The 22,223-nt window shown below is 42.4% G+C and overlaps 1 protein-coding gene across 1 annotated transcript; it reads left to right on the top strand.

The window, feature by feature from the left end:
• The first annotated feature begins 5,747 nt into the window (after positions 1-5,747).
• Positions 5,748-21,506, top strand: LOC139472272 (intraflagellar transport protein 22 homolog). Its single transcript, XM_071254682.1, has 6 exons — positions 5,748-5,854; positions 7,022-7,104; positions 7,338-7,427; positions 8,213-8,311; positions 15,803-15,903; positions 21,192-21,506. Exons 1-6 carry the CDS (start codon positions 5,816-5,818, stop codon positions 21,344-21,346), a joined length of 567 nt encoding a protein of 188 aa, XP_071110783.1. The 5' UTR covers positions 5,748-5,815; the 3' UTR covers positions 21,347-21,506.
• Positions 21,507-22,223: the final 717 nt, after the last annotated feature.

Genomic DNA, 22,223 nt, shown 5'->3' with positions numbered 1-22,223 from the left:
TCCTCAATTTGAAACGGTGATTCGTCTAGTAATATTACCAGAGCTTTCTCTTTCAGTTTGATAGACATCTTTACATACTACTGAATGGTTTTCTATTGAACAATCACATCCCCTGACAGTCTGCCCTTGCTGTAGATTTATACCTGCCGATACACTAAACACACACATATTGAAGAAAATGGTCCTCCACTAAATAAACTGACGGCCAAAATAAACGTTTCCAGCGATATTTGTAGGATAAAATATGACCAACACAATTTGAAGCAGCAATAACAATTGCATTGTAGAAATTCATCATTCAGAACAGTAAAATGCGAATTTACTAATTCAACAACAGAGTCCTTGACCTCCAACAGGGACATTCATTGACTAGGGGTCATTCGTCCAGTATTCGATCAACAACATTGGTTACAACTTTAGGGTGACGACGGCCCAGACCGTTCAATACGGGATATGACCTCCGTGAGCGGCAATGCATCTTCGAATGCGGCGTCGAGCTGAGTAGACAAGCGTCCTCATCGACTGCGGGTATCCGATTCCATTCCTCAACGCTTGTCTCGTGAAGGGAGGATGTTGACGTTTCCGAAGACGACGCCCCAGCTGGTCCCTGAGATGTTCTATGGGTGACAGATCTGGTGATCGAGCTGGCCACGGCAGGACAGTCACGTTGTTGGCGTTGAGGAAGTCTCTAGTAATACGGGCTTTATGGGGTGTGGCGTTATCTTGTTGGAACACCGCCGGTTGTTGACGCTGGATGAAAGGAAGAACCACTGGCCGTAAGATATTGTCAATGTAGCGTTGTGCTGTCAGATTGCCTTCGATGATGACAAGTTCCGTCTTCTCGTTCCCGCAAATGCCGCCCCAGATCACACTTCCGCCCTCGTAAGGTTCACAAGGACACAACAAGGAGCCGTACGTTTACCACGTCGTCGAAAAACTCGCGTCCGCCCATCAGGTTTGAAGAGTTGGAACCTGCTCTCGTCACTAAACAGCACTCGCCGCCATTCCCTTTGCTGCCATCGCTGAGTTTGCCTGCACCAAGTCAATCTGGCACGTCGATGTTGACGGGTCATGGTCATGCCCTTGAAAGGGCGATAAGCCCGGAGACCATAATGTCGTAGTCGTCTGGTCAGTGTTTGTCTGCTGACCGGATGTCCGAAGCTGTTGGCAAGTGATGACGTCACAGAAAGAAATCTGTTTCTCAGATGAAGTACCCGTAAAAAGTGGTCATCCTGCGGGGCCGTGACGTTTGGTCTGCCACCCCGTGGTCTGTCTGTCGGTCTGTCGGAGACGTGCGACCAGTCTGGTAATGGTCATCTTGGAGCAGTAAATTTAATGGCACCCGCTCTCTGTGTCGCTCCCATCTGCAGCATACCTATGGCTCTCTCCCTCTGGACAGCGGTCAGTCTTGGCATGTTCGTTGGTGTTAATAATCGCAACCAATGATAGGGAACAGATCCGTGCGTAATTTATACCCGGAAATTGCACGATAATTTGGGAAAGAATGTTTTAAAAAATTGCTGACAAACACAAATATCTCCCCAAATCCGTAAAGCACGTGCAAAGAACGACAGAGAACATGAAGGCTGTATTCGTGAGATGTGTTCTTTACTGTTTTTGAACAGGTTGGCATCTTTGTTTCAAAGTGGCAAATCAGTTAATGTTGGTAATGTTTCTTTTGGCCCTTAGTTTAGGTACCATGCCATGTCTCTGTCTAGGGTAGCCTAGTGGTTAAAGCTTTAGCTCGTCACGCCGAAAACCCGTGTTCGATTCCCGACATGGGTACAATGTGTGAAACCATACTCACTCTGTTAGACCTATAACATGTTGACAATTGGTCGAATAACAAAAAAGGAAAAATGTTGGCAATTGGTAAAATTACACAATTCAGAAATCAAACCGTTAAAGCGTTCCCAAAGATTTGATAGTAATATGTGATATGTCATCTAATGCAGTGAACAGGGTTGAAACAGGGTATGACCGACAGACCAGAAACAAAGTAGTACAAACAATGTGATTAATGGTCTGTACATCATTTCCAGACTGTCGCTCCTTCTTCTTGTTGAGGGGGACAGTGGGGTAGCCCAGTGGTTAAAGCGTTCGCTCGTCACGCCGAAGACCCGGGTTCGATTCTCCGCGTGTGTACAATGTCCTTAATGCCTCGGTCACATTTGCTTTACGCCTAGGATACGGCGGCCGTAGCTCCCCCCCCCCCCCCCCCCCCCCCCCCCCCCCGAAATCGAGAGATACCTTCTGAGGCCGCAGAGGATCTGAGGTGGTCTCAGGGTAGCCCTAGGGTGTATCCCTATCTTTTACAGACCGTAGGGGTCGCCGTGGGATTGTAGCGTGGAGTTATGACTTTTTTTATTTCTAGGTTCGCCGTAACAATCAGACAATTAGACACACCGTAGCCATGCCGTAGTGCGGTTCCACGGCGATCATACGTCGGGCGTACGGTGGCCTTGCGTTTGCCGTGCGGCTGTCGTGTAGCGGTAGCGACAGTCTGGCCGTACGGTCGCCGTATGGTCCCCCTACGGCCGCCTTGTGTCTACCTTGCGTCTGTCTCGGTATTTGTCAAAAACCTACGGCCGCCGCAGGGACGCCGTGCTTCTACCCTAATAGATGTGACTGCTACCGTATATGACCGTGGGAATGCTGCGGCGGCCCTATAATTGCTATTGGCCTTAGATATTTTAGACCCAACGGCCGCCGCGGCAAATGTGACTGAGGCATAAAGGACACGAAGTCTCGGGGACTGTGTTTCACCGTACACCGTGTCTTACGTTATCCCTTGGATATATATGACGTCGTTCCAATGATAGACAAAAGCGACAAACCCATTTCCATAATCATGATCATAATCTCTATCTTTGAATCACTATCAAAACAGTCATGATACCAGGTGTTCGCGAAAAAGTGAGCGCGTCATGTCTCATGCTTAACAAACACATGCAAAGGCAAGACATGTGTTCACCTAAACAAATCACGGGGACATATGGTCCAAGTCAAAATGGGTAATGGGATCGGACATCAGTTTTGGCACAGATACGGCACTAATTAAGCTCATTCTCAAATTATGTTCGAGAAAACTGGCATCAGAGAAATACACACCATCCGGTTCCCGGTTATCTCCCTTGGAGAGAGAGAACACATGATACTCGAGCTCGGATTTTACTTCGATCTACGAATATAGATATCTGTGCATTTGGACGAAACTTTACTCAGAAGAGGTATAAAGATTATATTGTCATCCAGGAAGAAAGGGCTTCTCACTTGATCTCTGGAGAGTTCGGACCTGAACATTTCACACGACCCGTCGATCACGCTTCAGCAATGGTTTGTTTGTTTGTTGTTTTACGCCACACGCAGCAATATTCCAGAAATATGACGGCAGTCTGTGAGTTATCGAGTCTCAATCTCATTAAAATCAGATCTTAGTTCTCGCTATCGCTAAGATCTGAGGGCATCCCATTACGGGTCACGTGAGAACGACCTTTCATCCCACCTATCAAAGCGTTGCTTACCAGATCATGAAAGTGACAGTCGGAATGTGTTTTCTAAACATGCAACCTCGAAAACGTTAAAACGGGGTATCCCGAACGACAGTTACGGCCCGTACGACTGATTCCGTCAAAATTATCGTCTGTCTCTCACTTCCGAAGGATAAACATATGAACGGAGGAGGCGTTGCACAGTACGTGGGAAGCACTGCCATACTATCGCAACCATATATTAGACATGCCGAATTGTTCTTTTGTTCAGTTTACAAAATTTTAATCGAGAACTGTGTCATCATATTTTTCAAGCGTCGTCTGAAATGGAAATCGCCAGGTTGAAACGATTGCCGTAAAGCTCGAGAAAGCTGCTTTCTCATTGGCTGATATGGACTTCTTGTTATTCGTTTCAGTGTTCGGTCAACGTTCGCGAAAGATCGTTCTGACGTGACCCGTATTGGGATGTGCTCGGATGTTTGTTTAGCGGCAGCGAGAACTTAGAAAAATAATCTGTTTTAGTTTGACTAATATTTTAGGACGTAAAGTGCTTAAAATGTTTACATCCTCGATATCAATTTCGATATTTGTTAAAACACACCAAACACCTCCCGTGTGGTAGGTTAGTATTTCAACTATTCGTTTTGTTCCACTTGTGTCGACTATCACAGAGCAATTGATAAAAGTGTCACATCATTTTACTTTAATAGTGTAAATTCTTGCAGCTTCCTGAGTGAGTGAGTTGGGTTAACGGCGCTTTGAACGGTATTCCGGTTATGATACGGCGTGTCAGCTTAGAGGGGAAATAATCCCTGGCTTCTTCCCGACTGTCTAACATTGCCCGCTCCAAATGAGCGTGACAAAAAACTGGGCTACCGTCTATAAGGACAGCGTAAATACACTATGAGGCAAATATCTATACGAATTCCTGAACACTGATTGGTTACCTGTGATCTATGAAGATTTTGATATTACAAAGAGCGTGTGTTAATTAATTTCTTCAACCTAATTAAACAGACAAAAAGAACGATAGAAGCTCATCGGATGCCGTTATTTTGAAATGCCCCTTAAAAAACGCATCCCTGCAGTGAAAGGTGAGGTGAGGTGAAATGGGGTCTAACGTCGCGTCCAGGATTATTGCACTTATATAGCGACGTGCATGCACGTGTATGTGTGTGTGGCTGCTTGTACTAGTCCGGACTGATGCCGATTTATAGTGCTAGCACACTGAGAATCCATGCCGTAGTTTAACATGAATACCCCACTCAGACACAGTACACTGACTCCGATCCGACCGGTCCTTTTTTAAGCCCTTTAATGCCGAGCGCCAGACAGGGTAACACCAATTACCATCTTTTAACGACTTTTGGTATGACGCGGATGGGGATCGAACCCCGGACCTCTCGCTCTCTGGGCGGACGTTCTACCATTAGACCACGGAGGCGGTCCCTGCAGTGAAAGAATTTTCGGATTTCGAACTACGTGGATCACTACTCCCTTGTCATCCATGTTTCCTGGTATAACCCAACACTTGTGTATTTGTCGCCATTCCCTTGATGCTCAGTTAATGAATTTATTACAGGTATAATTAGTGGTAACACCACTCAGAAAACCTGACAAAGGTTCCCATTTAGCATTTCTTGTGTAATTATACAGTTTAAATCCAGGTTTGAAGTGGGGTGATTCTAGATTGTAAAGGCGCTATATAATTTCTAGTCATGGTGATATGAGTAGTATTATAGTAAAAAATCACTTAAAATTAGGAATATTCACCCACTGCACTCAGATTCTGCTCACAAGTTTTAAATGTGATTTACTAAAGGCAGCCAAAAGGAAATCCTAAAATCCCATTCCTCTGTAAACCTTTGAAACCCTAAAAAACATTTGGGAATCTGAGCAACTACTCAAAGCACACATAAAGAATGACATCCTGTGGTTATAATGTGTTGCATTATTAGTCTCCATCTCTCTTTACATCTTTACATCTTCCTGTGTAGATCGATGTCTCTCATGATGTCACTCACGGGATTGTCTGCACCATTAGTGTACTGCCCATGGTGTCAACCACTGGTTTGTCTGGTCCAGACTCGATTATTTACAGACCGCCGTCATATAGCTGGAATATTGCTGAGTGCGGCGTTAACAACAAACAAACAATCCACAAATTCTCGCAGGCAAGAGAAAAATTCTGTCGACAATTGATTAGTGGTATGCAACTAGTGCGTGTTCGGAGAGTTGTCCCCCTTCGACCAGACGACAGCGGTGAACATTCCAAACAAACAGCAGTACAGAAGTTACAGTCTGCACGTTTGGAGAGATTAACAATGCAAAAGGCTAAGATTCTCGTCCTTGGACCATGTGAGGTACAAACTTGGTAGCTGGGGCCAAATGTAGGATGTTGTCAGTATGGCTTCAATAAATTTTCCAACTCAGCTTTGTTAATTTACGGAATTGAAGCTGTATGGTCGAGTATATCTACCGGCAGACATTATTTGTTGTATCAAGTCATTGAAAGGAATTTAGAAGCGATACACATAAGGAAGAGAATTTATAGATGTCACCTTCTTTATTATGAGGAATACAACGTTTTGGAGTACATCTTACTACTTTCACCTGATGAAGGAGTAAGTATACACTCCGACACGTTGTGTTCTCATCATAAAGAAGTTGACATCCATAAATTCCCTCATTATTATTTGTTGTGTCTTTAATATTTTAGACATATAGATAAAAATTTAATAGATTCTACGGGTTTTTGGTCTATTTGGCCGAAATACCAGACAGAAAATGATTTTTTTTTATTTTGCGTATGGCTAGTGACTACTTTTTAGACAGATTCATTCGTCTGACAGTTTCATATTTAATCTTGTCCAATGAAACCACATGTAGCTTAGTATATTCCAGCTATATGACGGCGGTCTGTAAATAATCGAGTCTGGACCAGACAATCCAGTGATTAATATCAAGGACATCAATCCATGCAATTGGGATTGATGACGTGCGTCAACCAAGTCAGCGAGTCTGACCACCCAAACCCGTTAGTCGCCTTTTACAACAAGCATAGTCGCCTTTTACGGCAAGCATGGGTTGCTGAAGAGCTATTCTACCCCGGAATCTTCACAGGCCCCCAGTTTCAGACTGGTTATTGACATTGTTATTTGGTTTGATGTATGAAACTAAGCATTTTTGTGTAGTACGCTAAGCTATATTATCACGGTGGTTAATTTATAATGGATCGTAATGGCAAACATTTACTAACCTATTAAATAATCATACGCAAAATGTTTCTTGTTCTTTGTTCTACTTTTATGACACATCAATTAGGATTGATCGATGCTGATTTTCTTTATCAAGTTTGGTACACAAAGTGGGCAGCTCTGTATTATCGCTGGCAATTTGCCTGAGCAGAGTAAATTTGCTGCCGTCATGGTCATAAGTGTACATGGGGCTAAGACATCGCAGTACACAGGTATGCTGTCTCAGGGATCACATGTACACATACACAGGTTTACTAATTTCATATTTTTCAGAGTGGGAAGACTGTGTTGTCGAACTTTTTGGCTGATGCTACAGAAACATCCGGTGGCGAGTATCACCCAACTCAAGGAGTCAGGTAGGCAGAACACTAGCATCTGACTGTTTCCCATCTCTTGCTTATAACCAGACAGGTCTTCCACAGATCAACTGTTGGCTAAATGTCTTATGTGGAAAATAATGATCTGGTAATCTGAAGCACTAGTTGATTGTTTATACTGAATTCTTCATATCAGATGGAAACAATTGATTCCAACATGTGTGAAACTTTGCATTAAAAATGTATATTGTTACCACTGTATATTTTTCCAGGATTCTAGAATTTGAAGGCAATGCCATTGGAGGTGGAAGTCGCCCCAAACCAGTAGAAGTGGAGTTGTGGGATTGCAGTGGAGATAGAAAGTACGTTTCTCTGATGACACATCAGGCATTATTTAAACATGTATCAGAACAAGGGAAATCAAGGTTAACAAACTTCGACTCAAATTATGAGTTTGGATGAGAACACTCCATTCACCCGATTCCCCTACACTCACACAATACTTTCACCTAATGTTGATCGAAGACAACTAGAAGCCATTCTCAAATGTCATATTTTGGAATCAGACTTTGCAACTCGACACGTTATTTAATGATGATCTAATCAATGAATACCAAAGGGAGACTATTCTATTTCAGTAATGAAGGCTAATGTGCATCTCCATTGCAAAAGCAGTTTCGACCTTAGCATGCTTAGTGCAATGGGACGATGACTCAAGGCCTTTAGATTAAACCAGTGTATATATTTTTAAACAATACCCATAACATCCTTGTAGAAGATTTTCTTTTCTACTTAGTCAATCTTAAGAAAAGACTAGGAGCCTTGATTTTTCTCATCAGAAATTATACAGAAAGTGGGGTTCTGGACTGGCCTATAGCCTTTTTTAAATGCTGACTGATAAAAATATGTCTCAAACAAAAATCCTAGCAACCCCCCCTAGAATAAACAATGGTTTGGCTGTTTTGTGTTATATGTGTGTTTATATTTCTACCATGAAAATGATGTCTAAAATAAATTAAATAAAACTATTCCTCGATTGCCTAGGTCTGAATTCATAGCCATGATATGCAATAAAATTGTTACAATGGATGTTTTAGTATTTCTGAAATCTTGTGTAATATCTGTAAAGTGAAATACAACATTGCAGGTTCGAGTCCTGCTGGCCATCCATGGCGCGAGATGCAATTGGGGTCATGTTTGTCTTTAACCCCGATGAGGCCAACCACGACAAGGAACTAGACACATGGTAAGCACCAGGCAGTGTAATGTGATAATGGAGACACCGTCATATGCAGCCACCTTGTAGCAGTTGTAGCATAGTATTTTAAGTATAGGTTAAGGTATGGGAGTTACAAGTGTAGCTATGACAAGTGTAAGTCAGTTAAGGTATTGGAGTTACAAGTGTAGCTATGGCAAATGTAAGTCAGTTAAGGTATGGAAGTTACAAGTGTAGCTGTGATAAATATAAGTCAGTTAAGGTATGGAAGTTACAAGTGTAGCTATGACAAATGTAAGTCAGTTAAGGTATGGAGTTGTAAATGTAGCTATGACAAATGTAAGTCAGTTAAGGTATGGAGTTGTAAATGTAGCTATGACAAATGTAAGTCAGTTAAGGAATGGAAGTTACAAGTGTAGCTATGATAAATGTAAGTCAGTTAAGGTATGGGAGTTACAAGTGTAGCTATGACAAATGTAAGTCAGTTAAGGTATGGAAGTTACAAGTGTAGCTATGGCAAATGTAAGTCAGTTAAGGTATGGAAGTTACAAGTGTAGCTATGAGCTACAAACTTTGTGGAAGTAGGCCTAGTAAATATGTTGTGAGGTGTTAGATGTAGACATGTCAGGCTCATCTGTAAAAGCAAACACAAATGGGATTAGCATAGAGAAGGATTCTTCCATCTTCCCGAGGCAAGTGAGTTAACTGATTGTAAACCTCCAGTTTCCACCCTTGCCAAACTTGGCCGGAATTTCTAGGTTCAATCGGAGCGCCACCAGTGGCAGTTATGAGTTATGTCCCTTCTATGTCCCTCCTGTTGACCCATCAGATTCCACCTGCATTTGCTTCAACCGAAATAGTGGCGCCCAGTGAAGATGGTCTGATCGATAATCAAGATCTATATTGTAATACGATTGGTCTTAATTGCATCAAATCAAGTGAGCACCTTGATAAAACCCATGAAAAGAATATGTCTGTTGACGCTAAGTTGGTTGTACACATCTTTGCAAATCCTTTAATTGACCGAAATCAAAACGACAGTTTACGATCTGGATGTTGATATCGTAATGTGATTTTGATTGGACTATGCACCGATTCCTTAGTCCATCCTAAAATATCAATCAGAAATTCAGCTTAGTTTGGCAAGAGTGGAAACTGGACTTTTATTGTCAGTTAGCTCACTTGCCTCGGGAAGAAGGATTCTTCAGGATGATATAAGTTTGTCTAATGTCGTCAGCATGTTGAGTGATATAACCAGTTGCTGGAGTTCTACTTGTGAGATTTTAATGTATCATTATCGTGCATGGTAAGTATTCACAAGTATATTTGTCTCTGATCCCATTTCATAATATGATGTTAGACTCTCGAAGCTCCCATACTTTAGTGTAGACTTGTGATAGACTGTGGCACTAAGATCTTACAGTGCAGTGGTGTTAGATTTGAGATGTTTTTGTTCAAGTTGGGTTTTTAGTGGCATGCATTACAAGCAGTTCACATGAAGTCATGGCTGTCATTCTTAAGTCTTCTCATTTTTTGCATGGAAGATTGTAGCCACCCTGACAATAGTAATTTGACATGATCCTGTTCACTGCATCGGTCTATGTTGCAATGTGGTACACTCACCTGGAAAGTAATAAAACCTGCTTATGTATTTCATATATAAAAGTAAGAATTGCTATTTTTGCACCAACCTACCTCCCATTTTAGGATGAACTACTTTTTGTCTGTGGCGGGTATCAAAGCCAGTAATAGTGTGTGCTTCGCCCACCACAAACCCTCCGCCCCAGACCGTATCAAATGTAAAGGGCGTAAGTATGGAAAGGGAAATAACTCTATCACTGTTTGTCTGCACTGTTTCCTAGCATGCAACCTAAACATGAGCTTTTTTATTTTTTGTTTTTATGTTGTCATTAATTTGTAATTTTGTTGTCGGGGTTTTATGACTGTTTATGTCAATGTCATGATCGTTTTCTCACTAACTAAACACAGGAAATGCAATGAGAGAATGCATAAAATTAATTTTAGATGTCCATGAAAACACAGGTTTTATCAACAAATATCTGATTTAGAGGTTTATGATTATGTTAATCTGAACATTCTGAAATACAGGTGGACAAACATTACTTGAAATAGTTGAGTGTTTTCAAATCCAGTAATAACAAGATCTCCAGTTCTTGTGTAGCGTCTGTGTTGTAGCCGTGTCTCGTTGTCACGTCTGTATCATGTGTCTGTTACCAACATGCGATATGGGTACTTGTTTGTCATGTTACATTAACCTTGATTGATGTTTTTCTTCTGCCTTGATTGCAGCTGTTTCAACTTCAAGATGCTTTTCTTGTATCAGTGGAGATATGCACAATGTCTCACAGTATCCCTTGATAAGCACCTACTAACCTGCTCCCTTAATCATACACCCTGGTAACACCCTGGTCAGTGTCACTGAGAAACATGCACCGACCCAACCCACTCCATCATATACACCCTGGTCAGTGTCACCGAGAAACATGCACCTACCCAACCCACTCCATCATATACACCCTGGTCAGTGTCACCGAGAAACATGGACCTTCCCTACCCACTCCATCATATACACCCTGGTCAGTGTCACCGAGAAACATGCACCTACCCTACCCACTCCATCATATACACCCTGGTCAGTGTCACCGAGAAACATGGACCTTCCCTACCCACTCCATCATATACACCCTGGTCAGTGTCACCGGGAAACATGCACCTACCCAACCCACTCCATCATATACACCCTGGTCAGTGTCACTGAGAAACATGCACCTTCCCTACCCACTCCATCATATACACCCTGGTCAGTGTCACCGGGAAACATGCACCTACCCAACCCACTCCATCATTTACACCCTGGTCAGTGTCACCGAGAAACATGCACCTTCCCTACCCACTCCATCATATACACCCTGGTCAGTGTCACCGAGAAACATGCACCTACCCTACCCACTCCATCATATACACCCCGATCAATGTCACCGGGAAACATGGACCTACCCAACCCACTCCATCATATACACCCTGGTCAGTGTCACCGAGAAACATGCACCTACCCTACCCACTCCATCATATACACCCCGATCAATGTCACCGGGAAACATGGACCTACCCTACCCACTCCATCATATACACCCTGGTCAGTGTCACTGAGAAACATGCACCTACCCAACCCACTCCATCATATACACCCCGATCAGTGTCACTGAGAAACATGCACCTACCCACCCCACTCAATCATATACACCCCGATCAGTGTCACTGAGAAACATGCACCTACCAAACCCCCTCCATCATATACACCCCGATCAGTGTCACTGAGAAACATCCACCTACCAAAACCACTCCATCATATACACCCCGATCAGTGTCACCTGAGAAACATGGACCTACCAACCCACACCTTCATATACATCCTGGTCAGTGTCACCGAGAAACATGGACCTACCCTACCCACTCCATCATATACACCCCGATCATTGTCACCGGGAAACATGCACCTACCAACCCACTCCATCATATACACCCTGGTCAGCGTCACCGAGAAACATGCACCTACCCAACCCACTCCATCATATACACCCTGGTCAGTGTCACCGAGAAACATGCACCTACCCACCCCACTCCATCATATACACCCTGGTCAGTGTCACCGAGAAACATGCACCTACCCAACCCGCTCCATCATATACACCCTGGTCAGTGTCACCGAGAAACATGGACCTACCCAACCCACTCCATCATATACACCCCGATCATTGTCACCGGGAAACATGCACCTACCAACCCACTCCATCATATACACCCTGGTCAGTGTCACCGAGAAACATGGACCTACCCAACCCACTCCATCATATACACCCTGGTCAGTGTCACCGAGAAACATGCACCTACCCAACCCACTCCATCATATACACCCTGGTCAGTGTCACCGAGAAACATGGACCTACCCAACCCACTCCATCATATACACCCTGGTCAGCGTCACAGAGAAACATGCACCTACCCAACCCACTCCATCATATACACCCTGGTCAGCGTCACCGAGAAACATGCACCGACCCAACCCACTCCATCATATACACCCTGGTCAGTGTCACCGAGAAACATGGACCTACCCAACCCACTCCATCATATACACCCTGGTAACACCCTGGTCAGTGTCACCGAGAAACATGCACCTACCCAACCCGCTCCATCATATACACCCCGATCAGTGTCACCGAGAAACATGCACCAACCCAACCCACTCCATCATATACACCCTTGTCAGTGTCACCGAGAAACATGCACCTACCCAACCCACTCCATCATATACACCCTGGTCAGTGTCACCGAGAAACATGCACCTACCCAACCCACTCCATCATATACACCCTGGTCAGTGTCATCGAGAAACATGCACCTACCCAACCCACTCCATCATATACACCCTGGTCAGTGTCACCGAGAAACATGCACCGACCCAACCCACTCCATCATATACACCCTTGTCAGTGTCACCGAGAAACATGCACCTACCCAACCCACTCCATCATATACACCCTTGTCAGTGTCACCGAGAAACATGCACCTACCCAACCCACACCATCATATACACCCTGGTCAGTGTCGCCGAGAAACATGCACCTACCCAACCCACACCATCATATACACCCTGGTCAGTGTCACCGAGAAACATGCACCTACCCAACCCACTCCATCATATACACCCTGGTCAGTGTCACCGAGAAACATGCACCGACCCAACCCACTCCATGGTATACACCCTGCCGTTGTCTACCCAGAACCTGCCGAGGACATATATCTTGAAAATGTGTACACCAAATATACATTATTGCCAATATTAACTCCATTTGCCCTGAAAAAAATCAGCTTATTTATTCATCCACCCCAATATGATATCTTCTTGCCACCCCAGTTACACACTGGCAAAATCCACCCCAAGACAACATTTCCATGTCTCTCCATCATTACTGACCGCCTCCGTGGTCTACTGGATAGAGTGTCCGCCCGAAGCGGGGAAGGTCATGGGTTCAATCCCCGGCCGCTTAATACCAAGAGACGTTCAATTATCGTACTGGCGCTCAGCATTAAGGGGCTAAAACAAGGCCTTGAATCAGTATACTGTGTCTGAGTTGGGTATTCATGTTAAACTGTGGTATGGTATCTCAGTGGGCTAGCACTATGAAATCGGCATTAGTCCGGAGTAGTACAAGCAGCCACGTACACACATACACACACGTGCATGCATGTTGCTATATTAGTGCAATAATCTTGAATGCAACGTTAAACTCCACATCAGGTCACCTCAACATCCACCCCATGACAACATCTCTTTGGCACCAAGTCACTCACTGACAACATCCACCCCATGACAACATCTCTTTGCCACCAAGTCACCTACAACATCCACCCCAAGACAACATCTCTTTGCCACCAAGTCACCTACAACATCAACCCCATGACAACATCTCTTTGCCACCAAGTCACCTACAACACCCACCCCAAGACAACATCTCTTTGCCACCAAGTCACTCACTGACAAAATCCACCCCAAGACAACATCTCTGTGCCACCAAGTCACTCACTGACAACATCCACCCCAAGACAACATCTCTTTGCCACCAAGTTACTAACTGACAACATCCACCCCAAGACAACATCTCTTTGCCACCAAGTCACTCACTGACAACATCCACCCCAAGACAACATCTCTTTGCCACCAAGTCACTAACTGACAACATCCACCCCAAGACAACATCTCTTTGCCACCAAGTCACCTACAACATCCACCCCAAGACAACATCTCTTTGCCACCAAGTCACTAACTGACAACATCCAAACCAAGACAACATCTCTTTGCCACCAAGTCACCTACAACATCCACCCCAAGACAACATCTCTTTGCCACCAAGTCACCTACAACATCCACCCCATGACAACATCTCTTTGCCACCAAGTCACCTACAACATCCACCCCATGACAACATCTCTTTGCCACCAAGTCACCTACAACACCCACCCCAAGACAACATCTCTTTGCCACCAAGTCACTCACTGACAACATCCACCCCAAGACAACATCTCTTTGCCACCAAGTCACCTACAACTTCCACCTAATGACAACATCTCTTTGCCACCAAGTCACCTACAACATCCACCCCAAGACAACATTTCTTTGCCACCAAGTCACTCGATGACAACATCCACCCCAAGACAACATCTCTTTGCCACCAAGTCACTAACTGACAACATCCACCCCAAGACAACATCTCTTTGCCACCAAGTCACCTACAACATCCACCCCAAGACAACATCTCTTTGCCACCAAGTCACTCACTGACAACATCCACCCCAAGACAACATCTCTTTGCCACCAAGTCACTCACTGACAACATCCACCCCAAGACAACATTTCTTTGCCACCAAGTCACTAACTGACAACATCCACCCCAAGACAATATCTCTTTGCCACCAGGTCACCTACAACATCCACCCCAAGACAACATCTCTTTGCCACCAAGTCACTCACTGACAACATCCACCCCAAGACAACATCTCTTTGCCACCAAGTCACCTACAACATCCACCCCAAGACAACATCTCTTTGCCACCAAGTCACCTACAACATCCACCCCATGACAACATCTCTTTGCCACCAAGTCACCTACAACATCCACCCCAAGACAACATCTCTTTGCCACCAAGTCACCTACAATATCCACCCCAAGACAACATCTCTTTGCCACCAAGTCACCTACAACATCCACCCAATGACAACATCTCTTTGCCACCAAGTCACCTACAACATCCACCCAATGACAACATCTCTTTGCCACCAAGTCACCTACAACATCCACCCAATGACAACATCTCTTTGCCACCAAGTCACCTACAACATCCACCCCAAGACAACATTTCTTTGCCACCAAGTCACAAACTGACAACATCCACCCCAAGACAACATCTCTTTGCCACCAAGTCACTAACTGACAACATCCACCCCATGACAACATCTCTTTGCCACCAAGTCACCTACAACATCCACCTCAAGACAACATCTCTTTGCCACCAAGTCACCTACAACATCCACCCAATGACAACATCTCTTTGCCACCAAGTCACTCACTGACAACATCCACCCCAAGACAACATCTCTTTGCCACCAAGTCACCTACAACAACCACCCCATGACAACATCTCTTTGCCACCAAGTCACCTACAACATCCACCCCAAGACAACATCTCTTTGCCATCAAGCCGCTCACTGACAACATCCACCCCAAGACAACATCTCTTTGCCATCAAGCCGCTCACTGACAACAGGGTTAACATATCCTTGCCACCCAGGTCACTCACTGACAACACCCACCCCAGTATTCTATTTGTCAATAATTCCCCAAGACCTGCCAAAGCTTAAGGTTCCAGCATCTCATCTTGCAGTGATTTTCCTGTTAACCCCTGATGTATGTGTGACATGCACCTACTCTGTACATCCAGGTATAGCTATTTCATGGAGCAGCAAGGGTTAAGGGAGTACCAGAGCATCGTGTTCGCACACCACAAACCCCAAACTTCCGACCAGGAACGCGCGCAGTTGTGTGAGTAATACACACCTCCATCACTTACCTCCCTTTGTTAGCAGTAGTTTTTCTCACCAGAGACCATAAAATATATTTGTATGGTCTCTGGTCTCACTAATATATCATAAACATTGAGAACATCTTTTAAGTAGATTACATTAGCACCACAGCCTATTTTAGATTTATGAAAGATGCTTTTAAGGAATAAGATGATATGTTGCTACAATTTCATGCCAGTTTATTGGTACTTAATAGAATACTGAAATCTTTTCAATTCTATTCATAATTTATCGTTCATATTTATACATTTTGTATTTGATATCACTACAAGCAGAGTCATGTCTCATGGTGTACTTGTTGAAGACTGTGGGGCAATTTAATATACTTCAATAAGAGATTGTTTTATTTCTATAATTCTATGTAGTGTTGTATGTGGGTCTGTCTAGTCATGAGTAAATGTGCTTTGGTAATGAAACATTTATGTCACACTGTTGTTTGTGTAAGTTGTAAGACTCCTGTCATCTTAGCATTCCAACAATAGCAAGCCTCAACTAAAGTACTCACGGAAATGAAAAAAATCTGTTTTTCTCAATTTAAAAATCGACACAAAGTGTTACGTAGCTGTAAATAAGAAATAACAAAACAACTCGAAAAGTACTAGTCTGGATTTGCTAGTAAATAAAACTAAGTCCAAATTGACATAGCAGAAACAGACTATAGGCATTATGCACCTGTTCTCACCTGTCGTCAAGGTGTCATAGGTCACCTTGATCAACTTACACCTGGTTATGCCCTGTTTCACAATAGTCTTGTTTTATTCACATTTTTACACACTTTTACGTTTAAAAAGGCATAAAAACATTTGATACGCTGTATTTGTGCCACGGCCCAATTAGTACTAATTTAGTTGTTTGAATATTTACATATTTTGTATAGTAACTGCATTTATTTAAGATATGAGGTCGAAAAAACAGGGTTTTTTCATTTCCGTGAGTACTTTAGTGAGCTTACTTAGTACTCCAACTTCTAAATGCCTGTCAAAGAAACTCAAGTAGGGAAGTCTATTTTAGGCTAAGGGTGTGCGGTATCATCGGTATATCAGTAATTGAGGTTTATTCTTTCCATGATACTTTTGTTTCAAAATAGGTTGCCAAATGATATCCTATTTTAACACCAGTATCCTGGATCCATGCATGACTTACATCATGACATGACGTCTTAATGTGAGGTATAAGTATGCAGTGGTATAGTTCCTAGACATGTACTTAGGCCACAGAAGAGGGTGATTACAAACCAAGAACCCTGGTTAAGGTGCAGGTTAGGGCTGATCTTCAGCAACACATGCTTATCGGAAAAGGCGATGGCTCACTGACTGGGTTGATGCATGTCCTTGTATCACTATTGTGTAGATGTTGTCTCATGATGTCAATCACCAGATTGTCTGGTCCAGACTCGATTATTTATAGACTGCAAAATATAGCTGGAATATTGCTGATTGCTGGGTTAAACAACAAACAAACAAAATACCTCAGATTCAGTTGCGCTAGGTAAAAGTGTAAATATCTAAGCATGCTAAGATTGTTTATTTATGGAAAATGACACTGTCTTGAAAAATGTCTCGTTTATGTAATTTCTGTTTTCTTCCTGTAAATATGCTGTAAGAGAATACCAACTGAACTGTCAAATGCATTAATCATGTTAATCAAGACTTTTTTTCTACCTTTAATCAAAAATAAAGAGAATTTGTACATGTCAACTTCTTCATTACCAGTATTTCCTCATAATACAGAAGTTGACATCTATAAATTCTCTACCTTATGTGTATTACTTCTAGATGCGTTTCAAAGACTTGATACCTTTAAACATATAAAAATGGGTAAGAAAATATTCTACATAACATTAATGAAAATAAATTTTAAAAATTAGTTTTGGGGAATGTAGCTTTTGACTATTATTGTTTGTTCATGTTATAATCACTGAGGTATTATTTGATCAAACATGATAATTATGTGAACCAGATATTTGTTGTCATGGCAATTCTCCTATATCCAGGCATAAAACACTCCATGAGCCACTTTTTGAAAAAGAATTAAAATTGACTGATGATGGTTCTGCTGTTACCAGTATCTCATTGGACTGCACATGTTGTATGTAGTTACTATGGTTACTGTTGCTAGGCAGATGATGCCATGTGTAAGTGTCTACTCCTGCTTCCAGGCAGCTAGGCAAGGCATGAAGTACCCACAATTGTCAACAAATAAAGATTTACTGGCACGGCACCACAGTCATTAACACCCGTGGAGATACCGGCTTAGAATTGGTCCCTAGCAACCTTATGCTGGTCGTAAGATGGGACTAAATGGATCAGGGTTCAGGCTTGTTGACTTGGTTGATTGCATGTCAACATACCCCGACGGCATGGATCATTGTTCACACAATATCAATCACTGGATTGTCAAGTCCGGATTATTTACAGGCCATCGTCATATAGCTGTAATATTGCTGAGTGCTGCTTTAAACAGCAAACACACCACTGTGATAAACAGTTAAACATCATCGACTAAGCTGTCAAAAGAATCCAAAACAGGAAGTGCCTAATCATTGGGGTTGTTCGTCATTAGTCTTCTAATCAAGGGATGTTATGAAATTATAACATCACAAACAATAACTAGAACTATCTACAGGCCACAGGGCCCGTTAAGATCCAGGATGGAATAGGTCTTCAACAACCCATGCTTGCTGTAAACAGCTACTAACGGGATCGGGTGGTCAGGCTCGCTGACTTGGTTGATGCATGTTATCGATCCCAATTGCACGAATCGATGCTCATGTTGTCAATCACTGGATTGTCTGGTCCAGACATGATTATATGCAGACCGCCGTCATATAGCTGGAATATTGTTGAGTGCGTCGTTAAACAAACAAAGAAAACAGGGCACAGATCTGGTTGGAATTTGCTGTCACTCATAAAGTTGCTATCACTTCAAATCATAAAGTATTTTTAAGATCCACGTATCAATCTCTTACTTAATCATGTACCAAATACTTAAACCTTTTTTCAACAAAATAAACATTGATTAAGAATTCAAGACTTGGAAAACAAGTTGGCTGCTGTAGGAAAACCCCACCTATTCATTTTTCCTAAGCTGTGAAGAACACGATTAGTGTGGATGAGATGCAACTATCGGAGGAGTACAGGACTTGTAGTGGCAACAAACTGAAGTTACAGTAACCATGTTGTGTTGTGCATCGATCAGTGTATCATGATTGAAATAAAGTCTTAAAGTGTGCTCCTTTATTCTAGGATCTATTTCTTTTGGTTCAATGATATATCAATAGAGAAACTGATGTGCAAACAGTATGAATCTGCAAAAGAAATTGACCCATTCAACCATTATAATTTTTTTCATAACCTGAATAATAATTAATAGCTTATGGTTCTCTTATTATGCAATTTAATGAAACTGAAATTTGTTGAGGTTGTTTGCAAAATTAATTTAATGAAACTGAAATTTGCAACCAGTTACGCTCATTGTAATCATTGGTAATATGATGTACTTACAGAAATATTAAAAAAAGATTCCTGTACGATGACTAACATGATCAAGTCTTATCATCTGCTTGTCAGTGATTAGAAAAAGAAGTAAAAGGTTGAGAATAGTGAAATATGACTCTACATCTTGTGTACTGTGTAGTACTTTCTGAAATGCTATCTCATTAAAATGACATCTTAGTGCTTGCTTCTGCTTCACCAACCCTTGTTTAGCAGTAGCAAGAACTAAGACATGGGCCCACTTGCATAAAGCAATCTTAGCGCTATGACTATTGTAAGCCTGTGTTAAAGCATGGGAGTTACGATCATCAAGATCACTTTGTGCAAGTGGGCCCTGATTTAGATAAGACTGAGTGAAATGGCAAAAGGGAGACAACTAAGCAATATGTGGGGCATTGGTAGAATGTAGTAATTTCAGTTATTCCATATTTTCACAACCGGTTCAAAGGTAAGTATCAACAAAAACGTTATAATTCATATTTCATGGGATATGCAGATTTTGTTTGATCATTTGAATTATTGAGAATTGTCAGGTATATATTGATCATTTCAATTATTGAGAATTGTCAGGTATATATCGATTATTTCAAATATTGAGAATTGTCAGGTATATATCGATCATTTCAATTATTGAGAATTGTCAGGTATATATTGTATCATGTACAAGTGGTCAAAGACATAAACAGGTGGTGCCTGGAAACCTATGATTGAGGGTTCGAATCCCGGTTCGCCCCGATTATGTTTCTAGGTTTGTCAGCACCATACCCGTGCTTGTGGGTTTTAACAAAGTGGTAAACGTCTGAGACCTGCATCACCTCGGGCTTTCCTCCCACATTAAGCCGACACGCCTTGAAATAACTGGAATACTGTTTAAAGCGGCGTTACCCAACCACTCACTCACTCATAGACGTGAAAAGTTGACGAAATGATCTATTTGGCAAACACTCCCTTAACGAATGTCAGTGTTTGGAGTCATGTGTCAGGAAGCTTGTCCACGAAAAAAGTTTGTTATTTGAACTTCATATTAAAATCTTTGATGGGCATTTAGAAGTTGGAAGAACAAGAAGACATGAGAACTCTGTATGATTAGATCATCCTATTGGTTTGTGAGGTAGTGCAGGGCTGCTTCTTGCACCTTGTCAGGTCTCCGTGTCCTCATGTTTGTACCCCTAAAATGAGTGAACCAGTGAAGATCCCGGTCAGAATACGTCTTCACCAACCCTTACTTGCCATAAGAGGCGATTATGCTGGTCGTAAGAGGCGACTAACAGGATCGTGTGGTCACGCTCTCTGACTTAGTTGATGCTTTTCATCGTATCCTGAATGCTTGGATCGATATTCATGATATCAATCACTGGATTATCTGGTCTAGACATGATTGTTTACAGGCAGCTGTCACATAGCTTGAATATTGCTGAGTGCAGCCTTAAACAACAAAACGAGTGAGTGAGTGAGTTTGGTTTTACGCCGCTTTTAGCAATATTACAGCAATGTCACAGCAGGGGTCACCAGCAATGGGCTTCACACATTGTAACCATGTCGGGAATCGAACCAGGGTCTTTGGCGTGGCGAGTGAACGCTTTAACCACTAGGCTATCCGACTGGCCCACACACACATGCCCACACACAAACACACTTATGTTTTATGCATCTAATCATTAGTTATTTAAAACACTATACTGTACCAGATACTTACCAGGTATTTAGTGAGTGAATGTCAGCATGTTAAGCATGATTGTTATTTCCTTGACAGCGGCTAGTTTTAGCAAGATAAAGACGGTTCACACCAACATCGAGGAGGACGCTGAAGGTGTTCGACAAGAATTCTACAAGTTCCTTGGGACGCTGGTCACAGCCATGACAGACAAACAGGAAGAAGAGGAGCTCAACATCATGAACAGCCGGTAGTAACATCATGAACAGCTGACAGCAACGTCATGAACAGCTGACAGCAACGTCATGAACAGCTGACAGCAACGTCATGAACAGCTGACAGCAACATCATGAACAGCTGATATAGTAACATGTACAATTTGAATGTAATCCATGCATGGATTATTGAACATCATGAACAAATGACAATATCATGAACAACTGACAGCAACATCAAGAACAACTGACAGCAACATCATGAACAGCTGACAGCAACATCATGAACAGCTGACAGCAACATCATGAACAGCCGGTAGTAACATCATGAACAGCTGACAGCAACATCATGAACAGCTGACAGCAACGTCATGAACAGCTGATATAGTAACATGAACAATTTGAATGTAATCCATGCATGGATTATTGAACATCATGAACAACTAATGACAACATCATGACAAATGACTGCAACATCAAGAACAGCAACATCACGAACAGCTGATATAGTAACATGAACAATTTGAATGTAATTGAACATCATGAACAACTGACTGTAACATCATGAATTGATCCATGCATTGGTTATCATGAACTGAGTTACAACTGAGTTTGAACTGAGATCTATAGTTACATTTTAGAACTGTTGAACATACCATTTCAAATATATTACATTTGTACAGTTGAAATAAACACTAGCACAATTACAGTTGTAACGGCAGTCATGGCCAAAAACGTGACAGATGCTTGAATTACGACATGGAATTATTGGTGGGAAATTGTCTTTTATCTCTCCCAGGGAGTCAGTATTCTGTGACTGCACCATTGAGTTTGTGTTTTACATGAGTTTATGGCCCCTTTGTGTAATGGTTATTATGTACAGGTTGGTTACACAACGTTCCCTTAACAAGGCCTG

The sequence above is a fragment of the Haliotis cracherodii genome, unplaced genomic scaffold, assembly GCF_022045235.1.
Source record: "Haliotis cracherodii isolate W230 unplaced genomic scaffold, xgHalCrac1.p SCAF_24, whole genome shotgun sequence".
In the NCBI taxonomy this organism is placed as follows: Eukaryota; Metazoa; Mollusca; class Gastropoda; order Lepetellida; family Haliotidae; genus Haliotis; species Haliotis cracherodii.
Note: the sequence above shows the minus strand (reverse complement) of the source record. Positions and strands in the feature narration are given on the sequence as shown.